Source organism: Callithrix jacchus, chromosome 20 (genome assembly GCF_049354715.1).
Source record: "Callithrix jacchus isolate 240 chromosome 20, calJac240_pri, whole genome shotgun sequence".
Classification (NCBI taxonomy): Eukaryota; Metazoa; Chordata; class Mammalia; order Primates; family Cebidae; genus Callithrix; species Callithrix jacchus.
In genome coordinates this window covers 46,736,591-46,761,376 of record NC_133521.1, presented here as the reverse complement: position 1 = coordinate 46,761,376, position 24,786 = coordinate 46,736,591, and the positions used below count along the sequence as shown (strand labels likewise).

Below are 24,786 nucleotides of genomic sequence, written 5' to 3'. Positions count from 1 at the left end.
TCGCATTCTTCTCTGCAGCTGATACCTGTGTGTGTTCAGTGAAGGCCGTAAGCCATGTGGAAGCAGCTGGACTGCAGCCCTCCAGGTGCTGTCGCGGGGGGCAACAGAACAGGTAAGGCTCGTGTTAGGATTCCTGAGCTCTACACGTAACGAGCGCTGCAGAGCGCGTCATATGGAAACCGGAGTGAAGTGTCTGTCACTGTTTGATACACTGTTCTGCACCTGCAAACTTGTCTTCCCGCCACCGTGTGCTTCACAGATAAAGGCAAGCCCTGTCTCTGTTAGGCACTCAGCCACTTTGGACGCGCATTCGAGGTGGGCCAAGGTCCACCTAAAACAAACTCCCTCTGCAACCTCAACGGTCTCTCCAGGCTCCGAACTCTGCAACACATCCACACACAGATCCACTCGGTAGTGAAAGGAGCGAGCTCTGACACACACAGCTTGGGCGAGGGCAGGCGGAAGCCGAGTGCAGGCAGCCAGGCCCGGAGGCCCCATCCTGCACGATTCAGCCACATGACCTTCCAGAAGAAGCAAAACCACCGGAAGAGAAATGGGAACAAGGGGCCGGGCCTCGGAGGCAGAGGAGGTGCTGACCACCAGGGAGGAAAAGTTAGTTTCTGAGAAGAGGAGCCTCCTCTATCTGACTGTGGTATCACAGAATGAGGTCAGGAGCCTCCTCTATCTGACTGTGATGTCACAGAACTGAGGTGAGGGATCTCCTCTATCTGACTGTGATGTCACAGAACGAGGCGAGGAGCCATCCTCAGACTGATGGAACCGCACAGCAGAGGGGTAACCTCACTGTATATGCAGGTAAGCAGCTGCACAGACAGACACGTGGGACTGTCTCACTTTCACGTGTATACCAAGAGCTCTCTTCTGGTCTGGACAGACTGAAAGGGCTGTACAGAAGGAAGTGGGGCACCCCAAGCTGTGGGCTCTGCTCATGGAAGGAAACGGGTACCCCCAGCTATGGGCTCTGCTCATGGAAGAAGTGGGGCACCCCCAGCTGTGGGCTCTGCCCATGGAAGGAAACGGACACTCCCCAGCTGTGGGCTCTGCTCATGGAAGGAAACGGGCACCCCCCAGCTATGGGCTCTGCTCATGGAAGAAGTGGAGCACCCCCAGCTGTGGGCTCTGCTCATGGAAGGAAACGGGCACCCCCCCAACTGTGGGCTCTGCTCATGGAAGGAAACGGGCACCCCCCCAGCTGTGGGCTCTGCTCATGGAAGGAAGCGGGCACCCCCCAGCTGTGGGCTCTGCTCATGGAAGAAGTGGGGCACTCCCCAGCTGTGGGCTCTGCTCATGGAAGGAAACGGGCACCCCCCCAGCTGTGGGCTCTGCTCATGGAAGGAAGCGGGCACCCCCCAGCTGTGGGCTCTGCTCATGGAAGAAGTGGGGCACCCCCCAGCTGTGGGCTCTGCTCATGGAAGGAAACGGGCACCCCCCCAGCTGTGGGCTCTGCTCATGCAAGGAAGCGGGCACCCTCCAGCTGTGGGCTCTCATGGAAGAAGTGGGGCACCCCCAGCTGTGGGCTCTGCTCATGGAAGGAAACGGGATGCCCCCCCAGCTGTGGGCTTTGCTCCCCTAAGTCCCTGTGGAGGACCCAGGGCTGGAAGCATTGGCCGATAAGAAAGTCAGAATGGGATTGTTAGGGAAGACTGGACAAGAGGGGCCTGGTGCCAGGAGCCCATCTAGAGAAGACAGGCACTTGGGTCACTCACCCCACCCTGTCCCCCACACCCACCTCCCCTGGCACTGCCTGGCACCCGGACTCCAGGCAGATGGAGGCTCCCACCACGGCTGACATGGTGTGGAGCCAGCAGCATGGGCCCAGTCTTCCTCTGAGATGTGTGCCAACCTGTGCCAGGTGCTGCTGTTCTTTCCATGTCGCCCCAGTCACGCAGCCAGGGGCCAGCACGACACCCCTCCCTATCCACCTGACTGAGACCTGGGAGAAGGCTGGCTGAGTGCCCAGAGGGCTCTCCTGGCCTGGTGGTCTGTCCCACAGGGGAGCACCCTCCATACTGCCCTTCAGTCCAAATGTGGGTGGTTGGAGACAGGCCTGCCAGTGCGGGGCGGGGGGGCCTCAAGGCAAAGTGGGAGGGGAACGGGGCGACGGGCAGTGCTGGTACCTGGCACGCGCGCTGCGGGGTTCAGGGGCCCGGACAGAGCCATGCCGATCTCGGTCATGCCGTACCGCTCCAGCAGGGTGTGGCCTGTGATGTTCTTCCACTTCTCCAGCACGGGGAGGGGCAGGGCAGCGGAGCCCGACACCATGAGCCTACACGCACAACCAAAGGCAGCCTTAGCCCTCGGGGAGGCCCTGTGCGCAGAGGTGGCGCCCCTTCGCCAGCGCAGCAGTCAGGGCCGCACACAGCACTGCGTGCAGCACACACCCAGGCCAGCACTGCAGCCTGGGTGACGTGTGACTTCGCTTTTTGGAAATGATTTGTTGGGTGTATTTTAGAAGGTAAGCAGGCCTAACAGCTAATTAGGGTAACAATGTGCTTAGGGTCCGTGGTGTCCCCCCCAAAGTTCCCGCGCTGTTCACAGCGATGCTCAAGAACAGCAGTGAGCGCACAGCTGCTGACCACAGAGCCGACCACGGGGGAGCAGCCACGGTGTGGCGGCTGTGGCCAGGCACCTCCGGGACTACAGCCAGCTCAGCTCGAAGGCTCCACAGGAGAACGGGGACATGGATGAATGGCTTGTAGCACCCAAGGGGTGAGGCCAGACACACCCAAGGGGCTCAGAACCACCCGCAGAGGTGGAGCCATCTCAGCTCACAGGCTCGGCTCACGCTTGGCAGGATGAGGGCTGGAGAATCCTCCAAGCCACCGAGCTGCACTCACACAGCCTCACATGCAGAGGGAAGGCGCTCTTGTTTGGGTTTGAGCAGAGGGGTCCCTGCTGCCCCGCTTTATGAGGGGCAGCATGGCCAGGACCCTGGCTGGGAAGTCCAGATGGCTGAGGCCTCGTTGCCTCTGTCACCCTGGAAATCATGGGGTCCTCTCCTTCACCGACCTCATTCTTGCCGTCGGTCCCTTAGATGTGGTAAAGTGGACTGCTTACCCCGCTCAGCCCCAGGGCACCCCAGGTGGGGCTTTGGGCGGGCAGTGAGCAGAAGCAGCAACACCACGGCTCTGGCAGCCTCTCAGAAAAGGGGTAAGGGAATGGCAAAGGGAGGAAGCAGGATCAGGTGTGTGTCCTGACAGCCCGGAATTCTCTCCAGGAACCAAGTGCCGCTTCCCTGGGCACTTCCTGAGGACGGGGAGGAGTGGCACGGCAGCCGCAGACACACACAAACCCACTGGAAACGCAGTTAAGTGGAGCCTTCTGTTCACTTCCTGTGGTCCGCCCGCCATGCCACTCCTGCCTCCTACAACAAGAAAACCCCCCACCCAGGACTCTGTGGGTGGTGCGGGCTGTGGTGAGTGCGGAGACTCGCTGAGCCACACGTGTGTATCTCCAGTTAGTGGACACACTTCAGCAGACACGAGGGAAAGGGGACTTTCCCAGGCCTGCAGGTTCAGGCAAGAGTGCAGAGCAAACACGCCACTGAATGGCCTGAAAGACCAGATCGGCCCTGGGAGGAGCAGGGATGGGAGGAAAAGCAGCAGAATGCGCCCTAGGTAGGAGGGGTCACGGGGCTGCTGATAAAGGCAGAAAGAGAAGCTGCCGAACCGGAGCCGGGGTGGGGGGGGAGGCAGGCGCTGGGGACACATGGGCACAGGAGGCAGGAGCCAGTGTCTCAGGTCACTGTCCTCACCCTGGTTCTTCAGACCCCATGACAGACAGACAGACAGGAGAGAGAGAAGACACACAGATGAAGACAGAGACACAGAGGTAGAGACAGATGGAGAAAGAGAGACAGATGGAGAGAAAGACGGGCGAGACACAGACAGAGAGAGACGGTGAGAAAGACAGAGACAATGAGACCTGAGACAGAGACAGAGTGACACGGACTACAGACAGAAGTCAGCGTGGAACAGATTCTAGATACGCGTATAGACGGGTGGAGAGGGAGAACACTGAAAGGAAACACACCCTGCTGCTTCCTAGAACTCAGAAGTGATTTATTGGAAGTCAGTTCTATCTGTTGATCTTTAAGACTGTCTGAATGGAAAGTCTTTTCATTTACCTGATTTTTTGTTCACAAACGGCACGCATGAAATCCTGGACATGCATCTGGGTGAAATGTCTGTCGTGGTACTCCATCAGCTTGGCGTACATGGTGGGCACTGCCATAAAGACACTGATCTGCGGCGTTTCAGAACTTAAGAACTTCTCCCAAACCTGCAGAGGAAAGGAAGCCCTCAGTAAGAAGATGAGCAAGCAGGCACCGAGACCCACGGCAGGGGCTCCCGGCTCCACGCACGGAGCCTCTCATCGGTCACAGTCAGGAGTCCACAGCGTCTCCCATCTAAAAGCGGTGCCTCGGCCTCCGACCTGTTCCCACAGAAGTCACCTTGCGTGGGGCAACTGTGTCTGCCCTGAAAGGGGAAGAGCAACCGTGGAGGCGGAAGAGCAATTGTGGAGGGGGAAGAGCAACCATGGGGGGAAGAGCAATCGTCGGGGGGAGAGCAATTGTGGGAGGAGGAAGAGTAATCGTGGGAGGGGAAGAGCAATCGTGGGGGGAAGAGCAATTGTGGGAGGAGGAAGAGTAATCGTGGGAGATAGAGCAACTGTGGCAGGGGTGAGCAACCATGGGGGGAAAAGCAACCGTGGGTGGAGAGTAATCATGGCAGGGGAGAGCAACTGTGGGGAGGAAGAGCAATTGTGGTGGAGAAGAGCAATCGTGGGGAGGAAGAGCAATCTTGGAGGGGGAAGAGCAATTGTGCGGGGGGGAAAGAGCAATCGTGGAGGAGGAAGGGCAATTATTGGGGGAAGAGCAATCGTGGTGGAGAAGAGCAATCGTGGGGGGAAGAGCAATCGTGGTGGAGAAGAGCAATCGTGGGGGGGAAGAGCAATCGTGGGGGGGAAGAGCAATCGTGGAGGGGGAAGAGCAATCATGGGAGGGAGAAGAGCAATCATGGGGGGGAAGAGCAATTGTGGGGCAAAGAGCAATTGTGGGGGGAAGAGCAATCATGTGGGGGAAGAGCAATCGTGGAGGAGGAAGAGTAATCATTGGGGGGAAGAGCAATCGTAGGGGGAAGAGAAGTCATGGGGGGCGAAGAGCAATCATGGGGAGAGCTGAAAAAGGCTTTGGGATCTGTGGGCATGGAGAGACACGGGTAGGGCAGGCTCTTCCAGCAACACAGAGGAGGGCAGATGTGCACCTTGGGGAAGCTGGCAGGAGGCCCCGGCGGCCACCTGCAGACCCCAAGTCAGCACGGTTTCCAGTATGGAGAGGCACGCGGTGACTAGTCAATAGGTGAAGTCTTTTATCTAAGAGTCATGTGAATATATTTTATTCCATAATAAACATTTCTTGCTTAAATATAAATGTTTTAAGTTCCTTATTCATTAGCGGTTTCTTGCATTGCCCATAAAGCTTCAGGAAGAGCTGGTGAGCCATGCTCCTTCCGTGGCCCTCTCTACCTGCAGATGTTCCACGTGGAGCCCCGAATGGCTGTGGCAGAGGGCAGAGGGCAGAGGGCAGAGGGCATGCTTTGTGCTGTGGGGTCAGCCCCTAACAGAGGCCCATGACGCACTGGTCAGATCTCATCCACACAGTGCTGAGACTGGGGCCAATGAAAGCTGACAGTACAGTCCATCCCTGGCTCCTCCCACCTCCTCACTGTCCATCCCGGGCCCATCCACCTCCTCACCGTCCATCCCCGGGCCATCCCCCTCCTCACTGTCCATCCCCAGCCCATCCACCTCCTGACTGTCCATCCCCGGCCCATCCCCCCTCCTCACTGTCCATCCCAGGCCCCTCCACCTCCTCACTGTCCATCCCTGGCCCATCCCCCCTCCTCACTGTCCATCCCGGGCCCCTCCACCTCCTCACTGTCCATCCCCGGGCCATCCCCCTCCTCACTGTCCATCCCGGGCCATCCCCCTCCTCACTGTCCATCCCGGGCCATCCCCCTCCTCACTGTCCATCCCCGGGCCATCCCCCTCCTCACTGTCCATCCCCGGCCCACCCCCCCCTCCTCACTGTCCATCCCCGGCCCATCCCCCTCCTCACTGTCCATCCCGGGCCATCCCCCTCCTCACTGTCCATCCCAGGCCCCTCCACCTCCTCACTATCCATCCCTGGCCCATCCCCCCTCCTCACTGTCCATCCCAGGCCCCTCCACCTCCTCACTGTCCATCCCCGGCCATCCCCTCTCCTCACTGTCCATCCCCGGGCCATCCCCCTCCTCACTGTCCATCCCCGGCTATCCCCTCTCCTCACGGTCCATCCCCAGCCCATCCCCCTCCTCACTGGACTGCGGTTATAAGTGCCTCCCCGTGGTGCCTGGCAGAGAAAGGCGGGAATCTCCGGGGAAGAAATGATATCATTCTCTCAAACACAAAGACTGGAACCCTTCACCATTACAAAGCACGCAGGGAAACAAAGATGTGACCCCAAAGTGAAGGGAGGAGCAAACAGAGCAGAGCCTCAGGAAATCCAGATGCCAGAATCGCCAGACAGGGCCCCTCATGTGACTGCAATAACCAGATGAAGGAATTGAAAGGAAAACATGAACAACACAGGGAAATGGAGAACTGCAGAAATCCTAACACTGAAAACAGAAGCTCCGAAATGAAGACTCATTAAATACACCTAACAAACAAGGCAGCAGAAAAGAGGAAAGAATTCAGCACAGGTCAGCGAACGGGATCTAGGCTGAAGTGCAGACAGAAAAGCAAAGACATGGGCAAGCCGGGCGCGGGAGGCGTGCGGCACCCGAGAAGCAGCACCCATGATGGGTGCAGTCCAGGGGAGGAGACGGAACAGAGGAGCAGAGGGAGAGAGGCCAGGCTGGTGGATGCGACACCTCCACATTGTGAAGACGGTGCTTCCCACACTGAGCTCCAGCTTCAAAGCAATCTTTCCCAAAATTGCAGCAAGCTTATCTTAAAAGGCAAAGGACCCAAAAGATCCAAAATACATTTCAAAGGGCAGATTACAGGTGAAGACACACAGTTCCCAACTCCAAAACTGACCGTTAACCAAAAGTAATTAACACAGTGTGACGCTGTGTAAGATTAGACAAGAGCCACAGCACAGAACTGAGATTCGGAAATAAACCAGTGCGCATGTGGTCAAGTGATTCCTGGCGGAGAAGTCAAGTCAGCCATGGGGGCGGACGACAGGATAATCCTTCTTACAAATGGCACTGGTACACTGAAGAGCTCCGTGCAGAGGGGAGTCTCAGTCCCCACCTCCTGCCATATGTAAAACTAACCCACAGTGGGTCAGAAACCTCCACGTGAGCTAAAACTAGAAAATGACTAGGAAAAAACGAAAGCAAGTATCTCCACGACATGACCTCTGGTTTGGCAAAGACTTTTTCGATGAGATACAAAAAACATGATCTATAAAGTTTAAAAATTGATAAAATGAATTTAAAAAATTTTTTTTGATAAAATGAATTTCATCAAAATTAACGTGTGCTTCAAAAGACACACAAAGAAAATAAAAAGACAAGCCAGAGTTGGGAGGAAATGTTTGCAAACCACACATCCGAAAAAAGCCTTGTATCCAAAATACACAGCAAACTCTTACAACTCTTGAGACCAATTAAAAAACAGTGAGCTTTCACTAGACACTTCCCCAAAGACTGCATACGGATGCAAAAAAGAACAAACAGCGCTGGGCGCAGCGCCCACGCCCATAACCCAGGCACTCTGGGAGGCCAGGGCGGGAGGATGCCTTGAGCTCAGGAGCTTGAGACCAGCCTGGGCAACGTCGGGAGGCCGTGTCTCTACAAAAAACGTTTAAAAAGAAAAAAGTAAAAACAAACAGGAAAACACTCAACATCTGGCCGGCATGGAGGCTCACGCTTGCAATCATGGCACCTTGGGAGGCTGAGGCAGGCAGATTACTTGAGGTCAGGAGTTCAAGACCAGCCGGGCCAACACGACAAAACCCTGTCCCTAAAAAAATACAAAAAAATAGCTGGGCGTGGTGGTGCATGCCTGTAATCCCAGATGCTGAGATGGCTGAGACAGGAGAATCGCTTGAATCCAAAAGGCGGAGATTGCAGTGAGCTGAGACTAAGCCATGGCACTCTGTCCAGCCTGGACAGAGCAAGACTCCGTCTCAGAAAAAAAAGAGCTCAACATCAGTATCACTAGGAAGGTAAGTTGAAGGCAACAAGAAGTGCGGACGCGGAGTAAGGAAACAGCCTCTCACACGCCACTGCTGAGAACGCACAACACAGCCATCCCGGAAAAGTTTCCCACGTTCAGTTCTCTCCTTCTTGAGACAGTCTTGCTCTGTCGCCCAGGCTGGAGAGCAGTGGTGCGGGAAAGCAGTGGTGCGATGTCGGTAGGCTCCCTGCAGCCTCCGCCCCCTGCGTTCAAGCAATTCTCCTGCCTCAGCCTCCTGAGTAGCTGGGATTACAGGCGTGCGCCACCACGCCCGGCTAATTTTGTATTTTCAGTAGAGACGAAGTTTCACCATGTTGGCCAGGCTGGTCTTCAACTCCTGACCTCAGATGATCCGCCTGCCCAGCCACCCAAAGTGCTGGGATTACAGGTGTGAGCCACTGTGCCCGGCCAGTTTGCCAGTCTCTAAAAACATTAAACAGAAACTCACCATACGACCCATCAATTCTACCCCTCTGTGTCCATGTAAGATCAGTGCAAACACGTCTACAGAGATTCATGTGCAAATGCTCACGGCAGCATGATTCAGACAGCCCCAAACTGGAAACAGCGCAAATGCCCACGAGACAGTGAAGGGATGGAGAAAACGTGCTATGTCCACAGGATAAATTACTTTTCCGGAACAAGTGACTGACACGCAGGACAGCACCCTACAAATGGAGGAAGCTGGAACAAAGGCTGCAGGTGACACGGCCTGTGTGCACTGCCGTCCACAACAAGGAATGTGGAAGGCAGAAAGCAGGTTCGTGGTTGCAAGGGGCTGACGGAAAATGGACACCGGTTTGAAGTGACGGCCGCACAGTCCATAATTTACGACAGTGAATTTTCCTGCACGTGAACTGTTCTCGATAGAGCTGTTTTTGCAAAGGGAAGGTGCGATAAAAACATTCTGAGTGAAGCAATATTGAGGGATCTGTCGTCGGCATAGCTGCAGAACGAGAACTATTGAAAAGAGGTTCCTCAGGTGAAGGAAAATACCGAGGGGAAGCACTGTGCTCGTCGGGGAGCTTCTGCAGGAGCAGATGAAGCCAGCCGAGAGGAGACACGCGGGGAATCTAAAAAAGTGTCAGGACTCCCGATATGGTGTCTGTGTCCCCACCCAAATCTCAACTTGAACTGCATCTCCCAGAATGACCACGCGTTGTGGGAGGAGACAATTACATGATGGGGGTCGGTCTTTCCTGTGCTATTCTCATGAAACTGAATCAGGGGTTTCCACTTTTGCTTCTTCCTCATTTTCTCTTGCCTCCACCAGGTAAGAAGCGCCTTTCACCTCCCGCCATGATTCTGAGGCCTCCCCAGCCATGTGGAATTGTGAGGCCGATTAGAGCTCTTCTTCTTCCCAGCCTTCTCCATCAGCAGAGTCACATAGACTCATACAGTAAACTGGTACCAGCAGAATGGGACTGGTGGGCATACAAGATACGCAATCATGTTTGAGAACTTTGGCAGTTTCAACGGAAATGAAATCCATGCCCAGCCTGTAAGCTGGCACCATGACGCATGGATCCAAGAAGCATCTACAATGACACCTACGTGAGAATGTTCACAGCAATTGCTCTAACAGCCACAAACTGAAAACAGTCCAAAGTCTTTCAACAGGAGAAGGGAAAAGCACACTGTAACACCTGCATATTACAAAATACAACACAGCAATGCTAAAAGAACAAACCCATATGATGCAACACTTGGAGAAACTATGAAACAGTGCAGTGAACCAGAAGCATGAGCAACACTGAAGCACAGAGAACACGTGTAGTGGGACGGTGCTGAGGGGCTGAGGGGTGGGGAGCACCCTCGAAGCAGGACAAGGCTGAGGGTGGGGAGCCTGCAGAGGTGACAGGCCTGGAAGGAATGCCTTTCCTGGAATTCATCCAAATCTTCGGCAGGCAGCTGTGGCCCTAGAGAAGGGCACTGAGAGCTGAGCATGACCTCCTTCCTCTGGCACATCCCAATGCGCTGCCACACTTCCCAGCAGCACTGTAAGGCCTGGAGCCCCCCAAAGGGCACCGGAACACTTCACTACCAACAAGTGCTTCCAAGGCGGCAGGAGCACGCCTGTTGCTCTAACCTGAGCTGCTGCAGCACAGACTCCACCAGATGGCAGTTCCCACACAGGGCACCCCCAGCCGCCCTGCCCTGATTCACTGCCCTGCTGTCCCAAGTGCACGCTGCCATCCTGAGGACTCAGCCAGAGCAGCGCTGTCAGAGACAAGTGACTGATGGGAGCCTCTGCTGCCTTGTTAGTGGCGACTCTGAGCTCCAGAGGCTGTGGCTGCACATCCATCTTCCAGAGTCCTCCACCTGTCCCCGAGCCCAATCCGTCACCTGCAGATGCTGACACCCACCATCTTCTGTGTCCCCCAATCCCATCTGTCACCTGCAGACACTGACACCCACCACCCGCGCAGCAGGATGACCTGAAGATACTGCGCCCACAAAGCCACTGCAGGCTTCTGCTCGCCCCACACCTGTATCATACACATTCTTAAATTCAGTCTTAGACAAGACCCCCACATTCAATCATGCGGACAGCTGGATTTCACAAATATAAATTTCTAAAGCTGCAAAACCTGAAACGCGAAGTTTGTGAAACAGTTGCAATCCTTTGTAGCCACAGCATCGAATTTGTTTAAATATTAAGTTTTCAGGGCAGAGTTTAGAGAAAATCCCAAGTAAGTGTCAGTAACGGTGAAGGTCTGAGACTTTCCCGTGTCCACTAACCAGCCAGTCTGCAGCGTCAGGAAGAGGACAGAGACCCCCAGCAGAGAGCCCAGGGCAGACACTCCTGAGCACAGACCCCCAGGCAGACACTCCTGAGCAGAGACCTCAGGACAGGGACCCCATGGCAGATGCTCCTGAACAGAGATGCCAGAGCAGCAGCTCCCCAGCCGTGTGCTTGCGGGCACTGGGAAGGCCAGGTGCTGCCATTCACACAGCGCTGGAGCAGCAGCGAGTGGAGGAAATCTGGATCTGCGACAGCCGGCCAACACCGGCACTTGCACCCACCTGCCTCTTGCCCTGAGGGTGACACACTCTTTAGCCTGGAGGACAAAACCAACCTACCCTTGGCTCCTTGGGAGACCTCTGCCTCTGCCCCTGCCCCTCGGCTCCCTGGGAAACCTCTGCCTCTGCCCCTGCCCCTCAGCTCCCTGGGAAACCTCTGCCTCTGCCCCTGCCCCTTGGCTCCCTGGGAGATGCTCTGCCTCTGCCCCTGCCAGCTGCACCCGTCCTGGCACGTCTATGACAAAGGCTGGCACTGTCTCTCTGTCCAAGTGACCATGGCAGACCAGCCACTGTCAGTGTCCGGGAGGCCCCCAACACAGGCTCAAGGCCAGGCTGCCAAGGAGCAGGGGCCAAGGTGGCACAAGCTGAGGGGCCCAGTCACAGGTACAGACGCTGGAGCCCCCAGAGACACAGGAAAGGCATCGAAGGTCCCTACACAGCGGGCGCTGAGCCACCCACAGCACACAGCCGGGGAACTCACTGCAACAAAACCACTTCGGCTCAGCAGACGCTCACCCAGGACAGCTGTGTCTATGCCGGGCATTCACCAAAGGAGACAGCCACAAGGAGGGTCAGGCCACTGAGCCATATTCCCGCAGCGGGAGCCAGGACAGGCCCTCCTACACACCCCTCAGGCTCACGCGGCCAGGACCTCTTGTTTTCTGATGATGAGGCTGAAGGTCAGAGAGGTGGAGGGCCAGATGAGCTGCCTGCTCTCCACCTCCAGCCACCATGTGTGGTCAGGTGCCTGGTGGTGGAGAGGACCAACCTCTCAGCTGCAGAAGCAGAGGCCAGGTGGGTGGGGCTGCACGTGAGAGCAGCAGAGCAGGAAGCGTCCACTTGAATGGCCCCTTTTCGGAGAAAGTCACACCTGAGTAGGGTTTGAGAAAAACTTCAGACTTCCAGAAAAACTTCAGACAGAAAGAGTCCTCGGCAAGAGCAGTGAGTGTGGGGCCGGCCACTGCTGGCTGCTGTGCTCTGGGCTTAGGGCTGTGCCTCCTCTGGCCAGGACGTCTGTCCTGCCGGACAGCCCAGCATGGTACCGGAGCCCAGCCCTGGGCACCTGGCCTCAGAGGCGGGCTCCTCTGCTCAGGAGAATAGCACTCTGATGAGAAGGATCATGACGTGATCCAAACCTAAGGGCTTTTTCCACATTCACTTTTTAGACTTTTTTTTCCTGTGAATAAAAGGTGTAATTTAAGGGTGGAGGTCAGCAAGCATCCACAGCCTCACCTGAGGTCTCTGCTTCACTGCACCTGTGACAGACACACGTCCTGTCCTTCCTGCGGGCTCAAGGCCAGCCCCCTGTGCCCTCTGCAGCCTGGTGAGTGGCTCTCACATACAGTCAGCTGAAAGACACACAGGCCACAGCAGCCCCTAAAAGCCACCGCCATCCCTGAAATGCACGCAGGTCACAGCAGCTCCTAAAAGCCACTGCCGTCTCTGAAATGCACGCAGGTCACAGCAGCCCCTAAAAGCCACCGCCATCCCTGAAATGCACGCAGGTCACAGCAGCTCCTAAAAGCCACTGCCTTCCCTGAAATGCATGCAGGTCACAGCAGCTCCTAAAAGCCATCCCCATCTCTGAAATGCATGCAGGTCACCATAGCTTCTAAAAGCCACCCCCATCTCTGAAATGCATGCAGGTCACCATAGCTTCTAAAAGCCACCGCCATCTCTGAAATGCATGCAGGTCACCATAGCTTCTAAAAGCCACCCCCATCTCTGAAATGCATGCAGGTCACCATAGCTTCTAAAAGCCACCGCCATCTCTGAAATGCATGCAGGTCACCATAGCTTCTAAAAGCCACCCCCATCTCTGAAATGCATGCAGGTCACTGTAGCCCCTAAAAGCCACCACCTTCCCTGAAATGCATGCAGGTCACGGCAGCTCCTAAAAGCCACCGCCTTCCCTGAAATGCATGCAGGCCACAGCAGCTCCTAAAAGCCACCCCCATCTCTGAAACGCATGCAGGTCACTGTAGCCCCTAAAAGCCACCGCCTTCCCTGAAATGCACACAGGCCACAGCAGCTCCTAAAAGCCACCGCCTTCCCTGAAATGCATGCAGGTCACTGTAGCCCCTAAAAGCCACCGCCTTCCCTGAAATGCATGCAGGTCACGGCAGCTCCTAAAAGCCACCGCCTTCCCTGAAATGCATGCAGGTCACAGCAGCTCCTAAAAGCCACTGCTGTCTCTGAAATGCATGCAGGTCACTGTAGCCCCTAAAAGCCACCACCTTCCCTGAAATGCATGCAGGTCACAGCAGCTCCTAAAAGCCACCGCCTTCCCTGAAATGCATGCAGGTCACGGCAGCTCCTAAAAGCCACCACCTTCCCTGAAATGCATGCAGGTCACAGCAGCTCCTAAAAGCCACCCCCATCTCTGAAACACATGCAGGTCACTGTAGCCCCTAAAAGCCACCGCCTTCCCTGAAATGCACACAGGCCACAGCAGCTCCTAAAAGCCACCGCCTTCCCTGAAATGCATGCAGGTCACAGCAGCTCCTAAAAGCCACTGCTGTCTCTGAAACACATGCAGGTCACTGTAGCCCCTAAAAGCCACCGCCTTCCCTGAAATGCACACAGGCCACAGCAGCTCCTAAAAGCCTCTGCCATCCCCAACTGACAGGAGAGGCTTGATGCTGCAGTCCTGCCTCAAGCCCAGGTGGTTTCCCTCCAAAGCAGCATCCCTGGTCTGCCCCAGAGACAGCGCCCGGCACAGGTGAGGCTGTAGCTGCAGCTCGCGGTTGACCGCTCCTGCCCCGGTGCTCTACGTGCCCAGTGCCGCAACCTTCCCTCTCTGCCTGCATCAAGGAAGACCTACAGAGGTCGCGATGCAGAGGGGAGGCACAGAGGCTCTGCAGCAGCCCTCCGGCTGGGCCAGTACTCCGGAGTAACCGCAAGCTGCCACAGTGGCCGCATCACAGCTCAAGAGGCCACACCATGCGCCCTGGATCCCCAAGGCGTCACCTCACAAAGTGGTGGGAACTGCAGGTAGGTGAAGCAAAGGACCTCACGACGGGAGATCATCTTGGACTATCCACACAGGCCATGCAAAGGGAAGACGAGGGAGCGCTCACCATGGAGCGAAGGCCATGTGCCTCCAAAAGAAGAGCTGGCCGTGAAGCAGCTGGAGCCAGGGGGACAGGAGGCCTCTAGACTCCAGAAGCTGGAAGAGGCAGGAACAGACTCTGCCCTGGAGCCTCCTGATAGAGCAGCCCCACCACATGCAGCGTCAGCTCTGCAAGGCTCAGCTCAGACTCCTGGCTTCCAAGCACGGAAAAACAAACTTGCACTGTGTTAAACCAGGTGTACGAGCATTCACAGCAGCCCAGGAGCTCACGGCCAGCAGGGCCTGCAGTTGCCCAGCTCACCCAGTCTCACTGTTCACGGCTTCGGTGACGTGAGGCCCACTGCAGTCTCAAAATGGGAGCACAGTACCGGAAGGCATGTTGAAGATAGAGCGCGTCCACATAACTTACTACAGTCCACAGTTGTAACTTCTTACTGTTCATCTCTTCCTGTGTCTAACTTACAAATGAAGCTTTATCACAGGTGCACATGTATAGCAAAAAGCCTTGCAGGCACAGGGTGCCGTGCTTCCCAAGGTCCTGGCACCTGCGGTCTTGCAGCACGTTCCCTGTGGGTACGGGACAAATGCACACCAGGAAAGGAACCTGCTCTGAGGGCGCTGCCAGGAGCCACGACCCGACTCACCTGCTGAGGGCTGAACTCAGGCATCATCACGCAGGTGGCGCCCACCCAGAGCGGGCAGAGTAGCGCGTTGACCACTCCATGGACGTGGTGCAGCGGGAGCATGTGGAGGATCACGTCGTCTTTGGTCCATGCCCACTTGTGGACCAGCCCAGTCACCTGCAGGGGATGAGAGCGCGGCTGAGAGCTGGAGCGAGACTGTGGCCTGCAGCAGCACACAGACCTGGGCTCAGGGACGGGAGCTCTGGGTCCCCAGCTGAGGAAAGGGGGGGGGCTGTGGCCCCCAGCAGCACACAGACCCGGGCTCAGGGACGGGAGCTCTGGGTCCCCAGCTGAGGAAGGGGGAGGCTGTGGCCCACAGCAGCACACAGACCTGGGCTCAGGGACGGGAGCTCTGGGTCCCCCAGCTGAGGAAGGGGGAAGGAGAAGCCTGGCTCTTTGCTGCTCCCCTCTAAAGCCTCGAAAGATGATGAAGAAACCATAGCTGATCTGCTGGGTCACTGGCTGCTTCTGGGGACAGAGGACAGTGCCATACCCAGCCAGAGGCTTTAGGGAATTTAGAAGGTGGTGGAGTGGCTCTGCAAACACCAGGCAGATGGAGCCATGACCCAGCATCGCCATCCCCAGCTCTGCACCTTCACAGGCCTGGGACTCAGGGACCCAGTGCCATTCAGACTGGAATCCAGACTCCCAGCCCAACCACTGGCTCAGCCACAGCACTGCCCACGCAGAGCTCTGCCGATTCATGAACTGTCGTCACCTGTGTGCTCACAGCACCTGTGTCAAGCCATGACTCCGTAGGGTCCACTTCCTACCCTCCCTGTCGTGGTTTTGACTTTATTGCTTCAATTGCATGAGAGACTCTATGACACACATGGATACTTTCGGAAGAAAGCAGGATACAAATGACAGATAAGTGACCTGGCTCTAGAGTTCTGTGAAGATGTGACTGAGGCCACAGGACACAAAAATGAGTGGGACATGGGTGTACGTGGGGTCCTGACCACACATCTGAACACGTGGCTGCCTCTGAAAAGCCCCTCACCATCACAGGCAGAGAGGGATGCCTCTGAACTCCTGGCACATGGTCCTGGTGGGGCGAGCAGCAGCCCCTCAACCCCTCTACACTGGAAGGCGTCGCCCCTGCCTGCACCTTTGTGCTTGGCCACTCACAGAGCCATCCTGCACAGCCAGCAGGCCAGTGGCCACACCCTGCGGGCCAAGTCTGGGCACCTCACACAGGTCTGCAGGATGGTGACAACCGTGAATGACTGCACAGAAAAGTGAGGGAAAAGAACAACTTCTGGCCGGAGTCCACCCAGAGCACTGCACGGTGACGGGTCCGCAGCGGCGCGGGGCGGCACTCACCATAGCCCCAAGGTTGCGGTGCGTGCTCAGCACGCCCTTGGGCCTCCCTGTGGTCCCGCTGGTGTAGATGATCATGGCACCCTGGTCTCTCCACCCCTGCTCCGGGACCGGCCCCTCTGCCACTTCCTCCGCTGCTCCACTGTAGACAGCTGGTGTGAGAGGCAGCAGCGGGACCCCCAGCTTCCGGACCACAGGGCTCAGGAGCTCCAGGTATTCCTGGCCAGCAAGGACCACTGAGCTCTGGGAGTCGGAGATGACATACTCCAGCTGGGCCGCAGGGTGCTTCCTGTAGAGGGGGACTGCCACACCACCACTCATCCACGAGGCCCACTGGGCCACGACATAGGAGGCGTCATTGGCACACAGGAAGGAGACCCTCTCCTCGCGGAGGCCCCCGCCAACACACCTGCGGAGCCCACAGATCTCCCGGGACAGGCGAAGGCTGCGGAAATAAAGCTCCGCGTACGTGTGGTGGCCGTGCCGGTCAACCACGGCAGTTCTGTCCCCAAAGCCCAGGGCGCGGGTGAACACTGGGGCGGTCCGGTCTGAGGGGGCTACGGGGGCTGTGTGCAGAAGGCCACTTCCTCTGTGTCCTGCAGGAGCCAGACGGCAGGAGGCCAAGGCACAGGCCAGGCGCCGGAAGGTCAGCTTCACGGGGAGCAGCATCATCCTGACCGGCGTCCCGAGGGCCTCCTGGGGGCGACCTGGAGAAAGGCAAGGCACAGCATGTGAGTGCCCATCCGGCCATCTAAACTCGGCCAAGACCCCAGCCAGGTATGCCTGCTGCACCTGCCATCACAAGGCAGCGCACCGGACAGCGTCCGGCCTTCTTACCACGCCCACGCCCACGCCCACGCCGCTGGAATGTGCACGCCCAGCATCTCAGCTTTCCATCTAGCTCATTAGTTGAAGGATTCCCACATCACACAAGATTCTAAACAATGAAATAAACTAGGTAAAACCAAGGAGCATATAAAATTCCACACCTTAAGGTACATCTGAATGACAGTTTTTAGAATCCTGAGCCTGGAAAACCCTGAGAGGAGGAGGTGTGAACAGCTCGGCCAGGGCCCTCCCCACAACAGGTGTGGCCTGGAGACCCAGACCCCGGGGCTTCTCTCACGCACTTCCTACACAGGTGCGAAAGTGGAAATGTGGTGAGGTGGCCAAGGATACAGGGTCTTGATGTGCCACTCAGGCTCCAGTGTAATGGCACAATCATGACTCACCGCAGCCCTGACTTCCTGGGCTCACGCAATCCTCCAGCCTCAGCCTCCTGAGTAGCTGGAACCACAGGCGCGTGACACTGCACTCAGCATTTTTTTTTTTGGTAGAGACAAGGTTCTACTGTGCTGCCCAGGCTGACCCAAAGTCCTGGGTTGCAGTGAGCAGCTGTGAGCCATGCTTTTTTCCTTCTTTTCTCTCTCCCTTTCCTATCTGAGATGGAGTCTTACCTGCTCTGTCTGTCTGTCTGTCTATCTGAGATGGAGCCTTGCTCTGTCACATAGGCTAGAGTGTAATAGTGTCATCTCAGCTCACTGCAACTTCCGCCTCCTGGGTTCAAGTGATTCTTCTGCCTCAGCCTCTCCAATGGCTGGGATTATAGGTGTGCACTACCACGCCCAGCTAATTTTTGTGTTGTTGGTAGAGACGGCGGGGTCCACCATGTTGACCAGACTGGTCTCCAAGTCCTGAGCTCTGGTGATCTACCCACCTCAGCCTCCCAAAGTGTTGGGATTATAGGGGTGAGCCACTGCACCCTGCCAAGCCGAGCTTTAAATCAGGCAGTTCACAGGGCTAGAGAATGTATTTTAGGTTCAACTATAATTCTCCCCTCTCCCCACAAAAACTTAACTACTAAATAACAAATAAATGCTCAGGGAGCGAGAGTGTCCTGGGAGGGGCCGTGGCGGGCCCGCTTTCCGCTGGAATCCCCTGTTCAGAGAAAAGAGACCGAGAGCAGGCCACAGCGTCTCTGCCTGAGGGCTCACTGCTCGTGACATGTGGGGGCTGGCATCCCGCCACCAGAGGACACGAACACAGGCCAGGGGCAGAGTCCCCGCATCCCACAGCGAGGCCACAGGGCAGCACTTTCCACGAGCCTCCTGCCTCCTTGGCCTTTATAACTGAAGCTTCGCTCTACTCACGAGGGCACGAGACAGTCAGCTTTCTCAGGCTCTTTACAGCCAGAACTGACTGTGTCCTTCCCGGCGCTGACACCTCCTGCTCACTGACAGCCGCTCACCCCTGGTGTCAGGCCCTAAATTCACATCTCCTTCAAGACCCCTGCTGTCACTGCCTCAGCCTCTGAAGTAAGAGGCTGCTCTGCCTCCCTTCCTGGGGAAGCACCCTCTGGCTCTGCTACTAGGTGCTCAGGGGCCCTCGGTATGACAGCGTCCTGGGCCTGGGCAAAGCACCCACTCGGCGCTCAGGAGCCCTCGGTCTGACAGCATCCAGGCCTGGGGCTGAAGCACCCACTCGGCGCTCAGGAGCCCTCGGTCTGACAGCATCCAGGCCTGGGGCTGAAGCACCCACTCGGCGCTCAGGAGCCCTCGGTCTGACAGCATCCAGGCCTGGGGCTGAAGGACAGTCGAGTAGCCCACTTGGTTCCCAGGGACGCTGAGCAGCATGATTCTGACGATGATGTTTCCATCTCACACACACATATTAGGTTAGGTTTCATCTCAGAATTTTGCATTCTACACTGTGTTCAGTAAACAAGGCCACCACTTGCTCACACACAGGGAACAAAGGAGGCCAAGTTCAAGGTCACTCGCTGAGTCAGAGAGAAAAGCCAAGGGGAGCTCCCAGTTCACAGGAGCAGCGGGCACAAAGAGGTGGAGGCACCCATCCTCCTGGGGCGGGCATCAGGCCCGGCGCTGGAACCTGGAAGACCGGCGAGAACACCCGCCAGCAGGCATCTGAGCTGAGGTCCCACGCCCTATGTCTCACACTTCCCGCAGCCGTAACACTCAACACTCCATGAGGAAGGGAAACACGTTCCTTTCCAAACTCAAGACGACATTATAAGAGAAAGCAGCAAGCCTCGTCTCCCGACAAAGGGCAGCAGTGACCCCATGACCCTGTCTCCTCTGCGACACCTGTTTCCCACGCCCAGCAGCCTCTCTCTAGCGCGTCTCTTTCACTACCTTGCTAGAGGAAAGTTACCATGTTGCTGCTTGTGGTTTGCACTAAAGCTCTGTTTTCTGCTCTTAGGTTGAAACCACACACAACACTTTGCAGTTTAACAAAACAAACTCCACAACAATAAAAACTGTCAGAACCAAAGTATGTTTTGAGCCTGAGACCCTCAACTACTGGCCTTGGTTTCTGCTTGTTTGATTGGGGTGTCTGGTTTCTCCGCTAGCCTGGCTCTCAGTGAAGCCCCTGTTCCGGCCAGCAGAGGGACCCCTACCTGACCAAGGCAGGAGGAAAAGCAGCCCCACAGGGCCCTGAACCTCCGCACAGCTCCAGGGGCTGCCTGGACGTCCTGTGCGAGGATTCTCTGAATTCTACCAGACGGTCAGCCCTGTAGCCCACATCACCACCTGACATGGGCACCGTGCTCTGCCCGCCACAGCTGTTTAGAGTCAGGGCCACGGCTGCTCCGCCCACCCCTCTGGACTCTGCTACCATAGAGAAACCCAGAGATTGGCAAGAGAACAACAGGGCTTGACCAGAAACGAGACACGAGATTGGCACGTGGGCTGTGCCAGCTTCAGAGAGTAGCAAACCAGAGCGGCCCCACCGCACTTCCTCCTCACTTGCCACCAATTCCGCACTGCTTTAGAGGTGTGGGGCACGGGAACATGAAGGACCCCCACACGGAAACCAAGCAGGGGCTGGGTGTTTCTGGGCTGGAGTCCCGCTGCTGACAGCCACCGGGCGTGTCTGGAGCAAGTGCTGCAGGGCACGGGGCTTTCTGGGGTGCTCTGAAGCAGAGCACTTGGGCAGCCAGCGACACAGTGGAGACAGACGGTGCCTGTCATTGTCTGCAGCTGTTCCTCAACATGACGGCAGCACAGCAAGGGTAGAGGACGGCTTTCCTCTAACCGAAGCCGGTGCTCAGAAGAGGTTTCTGCAGACCACGAAGAACCAAGTTCTCGCAAAGCGAGTTCAGGCTCATGCTATACACACACGGAGCACACACAGCACACACTACCAGGGAGCAGCCCCCCGTCGACATCTCTACAAATTCCTGGGTCACCCTGCAGGGCAAAGCCGCGGAAGAGTAAGACTGGATTCCCCGCAAAACCCAGAGCTCGGTGGAGCCAGTGATGCTGGCATGCGCAGCCGGGCTGGGCAAACTCAGAGTGCAGGCCAAGCAGAAACTGCTGCTCTCCTGGGCAGAGTCCAGAGCCCTGCATGTGGTGGGCACTCCTGCCACCCACCCCCAGGAGGTGACAGATGCGACTGGCCCTGTGTGAGATGGCCCCAGCTCCCATAGAGCCCACATGCTTAGTGGGAGGCCACGTGCCCAGGAGAGGCCATGGGCAGGAGGGACGGAGCGGGTGAGGGGAGGCTTCCTATGGACGCTGAGAAGGGGCCGGCGAGCCAGCGTCTGCTGGAGGCACGGGAGTCCTGGCACCCACAGCTGTGATCACTCAGGGTGTCTAGGGCACAGATGCTGGGAAGTGACATTGCTGGGTCATCTTTAATTTTGAGAAACACTGACAAAGTCCCCTCAAAAGAGGTGCTGATTTATTCTCCCACCAAGCATGTGAGAGATGGAAACAGCCCCGTCAAACCAGCTTTGAAGGTCCTCAAGCTTGAGACCGTGGAGCACTCAACCACAATTCTTTTCAGCACAGAGGTCGAATCCTCAAGGTCATTGGATCATAGCCCTGCCTTGAACAAGCAGACAGACTCTGCTCAGGGCAGATGGCCGTGCATGGGCTTCCTGAACACCTCCCAGTCCAGAGCTCAGAGTAGGGTACAGGCTCGCAGAAGAGCTTAGAGTCACAGACTCTGCTCAGGGCAGACGGCCATGCATGGTCTTCCTGAACACCTCCCGGTCCAGAGCTCAGAGTAGGGTACAGGCTCGCAGAAGAGCTTAGAGTCACCACAGATTCTGACTTGAATGGCGGCTCCCTTTGTCCCAGTTTTCTCACTGGTTTAGCCCTTTGCTTCCCACCAGTAAGATGGTACAGTCATGAGACCTGCCTCACAGGGTCACATGAGAATAAACAAACGCTTCGGCACAGGCCAGGCAGAAGACAAACGGCTGCCATGCTGGGCAGCGTGCTGCTCCCCACAGAACCTCACAACAAAAATCCCTTGACCAGAACAACACTCGAATGACGGGCTGTTTCAAAATGAGTAAAGGGCACCTGACCTGCTCACCCCACGCGTGACCCGCCCACCCCACGCCTGACCCGCCCACCCCACGCCTGACCCAGACCTTGTGTTTGAAGTGCACGCCAGCGCTTCCTCCTGTCTGCTGCCCTGATGGGGCTGTAGGGCAGAAGAGGGCCGTGCTGGGCCAGCGGGGCGGGGTGTGTTCCAGCATGACACCTGTGCTTTGGGGGCTGTTTTCAAAACTGCACTTTTAAGTAACAGACATTCATGAGCAGTTCACTCAAATCAAGAAAACCAACAGGGAAAAACGTACTTGAAACCCACATACACTTCAGGAAGAAAAATACTATTTTAAAAATGCCACCTGGAAAGGCGGCGCTTACAGCTCTCCAAGCAGTTTCACTCGCTGTTTCTGTCCGCCTTGAGAAGGTTCACAGCCAAAGGGGCCAGAGCAAGGGAAGCCTCATCTTATGTCCCCAACACCTGTGGAAGGAGCAGTAGCCGAGGCCACGCGTCACACTACGATCAGGTCACTCCTTTGCTACAAAGCTCCCCGGGTGCCCATGGTCCGCTGCCAGTGACACCTGTGCTCCTGGGTCCAGCATGTGAACCCCTCCCAGGCTGAGAAAGCAACATGACGCCCCAAACACAGTTTGTGTTCCCATCTCTAAACTCGTTCCCTTTTTGGCAAATTCCTAATCATTCTTCCAAATGACCTCTTATTTTTCCAATTTATTTATTTATTGAGGCAGTGTCTTGCTCTGGCGCCCAGGCTGGGGTGCAATGGTGCTGTCATGGACCATGGCAGCCTCGGATTCCTGGGCTCAAGCGATCCTCCCGCCTCGGCCTCCTGAAGAGCTGGAACCGCAGGTGGACGCCGCCACACCCAGCTAATTTTTGCATTGTTTTTGGAGAGACAGGGCTCTCACTCTGCTGCCCAGGCTGGTCTTCAACTCCTGACCAGAAGTGATCCTCCTCCCTCTGCCGCCCAAAGTGCTGGGACTCCCAGCACGAGCCACTGCACCCGGCCTGCCTCGTGGAATTTGGACTCAGGACCAACATCAACTCCCGACCGCAGAGGGCCTCGCCCTTTTGAAGCCTCCCTCTCTCCAGGGAATGGGCGGCCTGCGGCGCCTTCTCAGCACTTTCCGCGCACGTGGCCGCCGTCTGCGCGGGAGCTAGGCCGGCCCTGAACCCGTACCCCACGCGCGGCCAGGTGCACGCAGCAACCACGGGGGCGGGGAGGACCGCGGGGGTGACTTCCGCAGGCCCAATGAGAAGCGGAAGTGACTCTATTCTGGACACGGCCCGACACGACTCGCTCTGAGGACGCCTGAACGCGGACCCCGCCGGCTCGACTGTCTCACCGGGCCCGTCCCCCGCTCCCCACGGGGCGCCAGAGGCTCGGGGACCGGGAAGGCCGATGCCCGGCCCCAGGCGGATCGCCGGGAAGCGGCCGCGCCAGGGCTCCAGCCCAGGGGCGGCCAGGGACGGGCGCCGGAACCGCGCTCCCGAGAGCTCTGCGCCCCGCCGGCCCGCCGCGGTCCCGTGGGCTCTGCCGCCCGCACCTACGAGACGGCCGCGCGGCCTGGGCGCGGGATCTGCCTCGCCCGAGCGCGTCCTCTCCGCCGCCGCGCGCGCGCGCGCCGGGGTCCGACCGGAACCGCTTCCGGCTCCCAACAGCTTCCCCGGCGCGGCGCGTCCGTTGCGCAAGCGCGTCCCCCCGGCGCGGCGCGGCGCGGCGGTGGCGGGTTCCGGGCGCGCGCGTTCCCCCTCCGGTCTCTCCTGTCCCGTCGCGGCTGGGTCGAGGCCGCGGGCATCTCGCGAGCTGTGGCGGAGGCAGGCGTCGTGGTCCCCGGGCGCTACCTCAGGGCTGCCCGGGTCAGAACGGCGCGTGGGACCGCTCCGAACGCGCGTTGCCGGGCCTCGCCCTCTCCTCCCAGAAGGGGCTCCCTGGGGTTGGGGGCCGCGGTCTGAGCTCCCGGCTGATGTTATTTATCTGCTGAGATGCGGCCTCGCTCTGTCGCCCGAGCCTGGGTGCGATGGCGCCACCTCCGCTCGCTGCAGCCTCCGCCGCCCGGGTTCAAGCGATTCTCCCGCCTCAGCCTCCGGAGTGGCTGGGACTACAAGCGCGCGCCAGTGTTTGTCTTTCCTCGGTGATTTTAAAAGGACGGGGTTCGGCCTGGCGCGGCGGCTCACGCTTGTGACCCCAGCACTGTGGGAGGCTGAGGCGGGCGGATCACGAGGTCGGGAGTTCGAGACCAGCCTGACCAACATGGTGAAACCCCGTCTCCACTAAAAATACAAACAAACAAAAAATTGTTTGGGCGCCTGTAATCCCAGCTACTCGGGAGGCTGAAGCAGGAGAATCGCTTGAACCCAGGAGGTGGAGGTTGCAGCGAGCAAGATTGCACCGTTACACTCCGGCCTCGGGGACAGAGCGATTTACTCTGCCGGGTAAATATCAGCAGAGTCTTGCGCAGGTTCTGTTGTGAGTGTGTTATTTTCCAGGCCCATCTTCCTTTCTGCTGGTGATTATTAGGGCAGCAGCTACGTTCTTGGAGTGCTCAGGAACGGGCACTTCAGGAGCCTGAGGCTGGTTTTCCTGGGAGGATGGAGCTGGATCTGGGGGACGTTTATAAGAAGAGCACGAGGGGAAAACCCAAACTTCTCGTGCCCTGCTTGCCACCCTGCTAGGTATTATACAGAAAAGGAGAGTCCAGGCCTCTGCTGCTGGGACAGGCTTGATGTGGGGTCAGAGTTCCATCTCCTTCCAGGGCTCAGCAGGCTGAATGGTGTTTCCAGCCAGGGGACTCGTGAGGGGAAGGGGCAGGAGGAAGAGTGAGGAGGGCGTCTAACGTCGGGATTATGCCACCTTCGGCCCGAGGACGTGTGTGAGCAAATTTCTGTCCCTGCAGCCATTTCTGGTTTCCTGGGAGGTTGAGCTCAGTCGGGGTCACACACCTGCAGACAGGACATGGGTCAGGGTGACGGCTTCTGCAGTCCTTGGCCATGGCTCTGTGAAGGTGGCCATGGGGGGACGGTGCAGTCTCTGAGAAATGGCCAGTCCTCCAGTCAGCAGGGGTCCCATCCATGCCTTGGCTCTGGTAGCATCCTAGCGGCAGGTGG

General features: G+C 57.4%; 1 protein-coding gene across 15 annotated transcripts in view; it reads right to left on the bottom strand.

The window, feature by feature from the left end:
• Positions 1 to 23,338, bottom strand: part of ACSF3 (acyl-CoA synthetase family member 3) — a 76,023-nt gene extending 52,685 nt beyond the window's left edge. For 5 of the 15 annotated variants that reach the window (XR_004737467.3, XR_615765.5, XM_008986382.5 and 2 more), the window contains exons 1-5: positions 23,226 to 23,338; positions 16,360 to 17,063; positions 14,995 to 15,150; positions 4,148 to 4,302; positions 2,139 to 2,287 (exon numbers count right to left, since the gene is read on the bottom strand). Coding sequence is in view for 12 of the 15 variants with exons in the window: in XM_008986382.5 (XP_008984630.4) it covers positions 2,139 to 2,287; positions 4,148 to 4,302; positions 14,995 to 15,150; positions 16,360 to 17,028 (1,129 nt within the window). In the remaining 3 variants the exon portion in view is untranslated. Of the gene's footprint in view, positions 1 to 2,138; positions 2,288 to 4,147; positions 4,303 to 14,994; positions 15,151 to 16,359; positions 17,064 to 22,021; positions 22,141 to 23,225 lie in introns of all 15 variants that reach the window. The other 10 variants (XR_013530313.1, XM_035282575.3, XM_078357992.1 and 7 more) reach the window with 3 other exon arrangements.
• Positions 23,339 to 24,786: the final 1,448 nt, after the last annotated feature.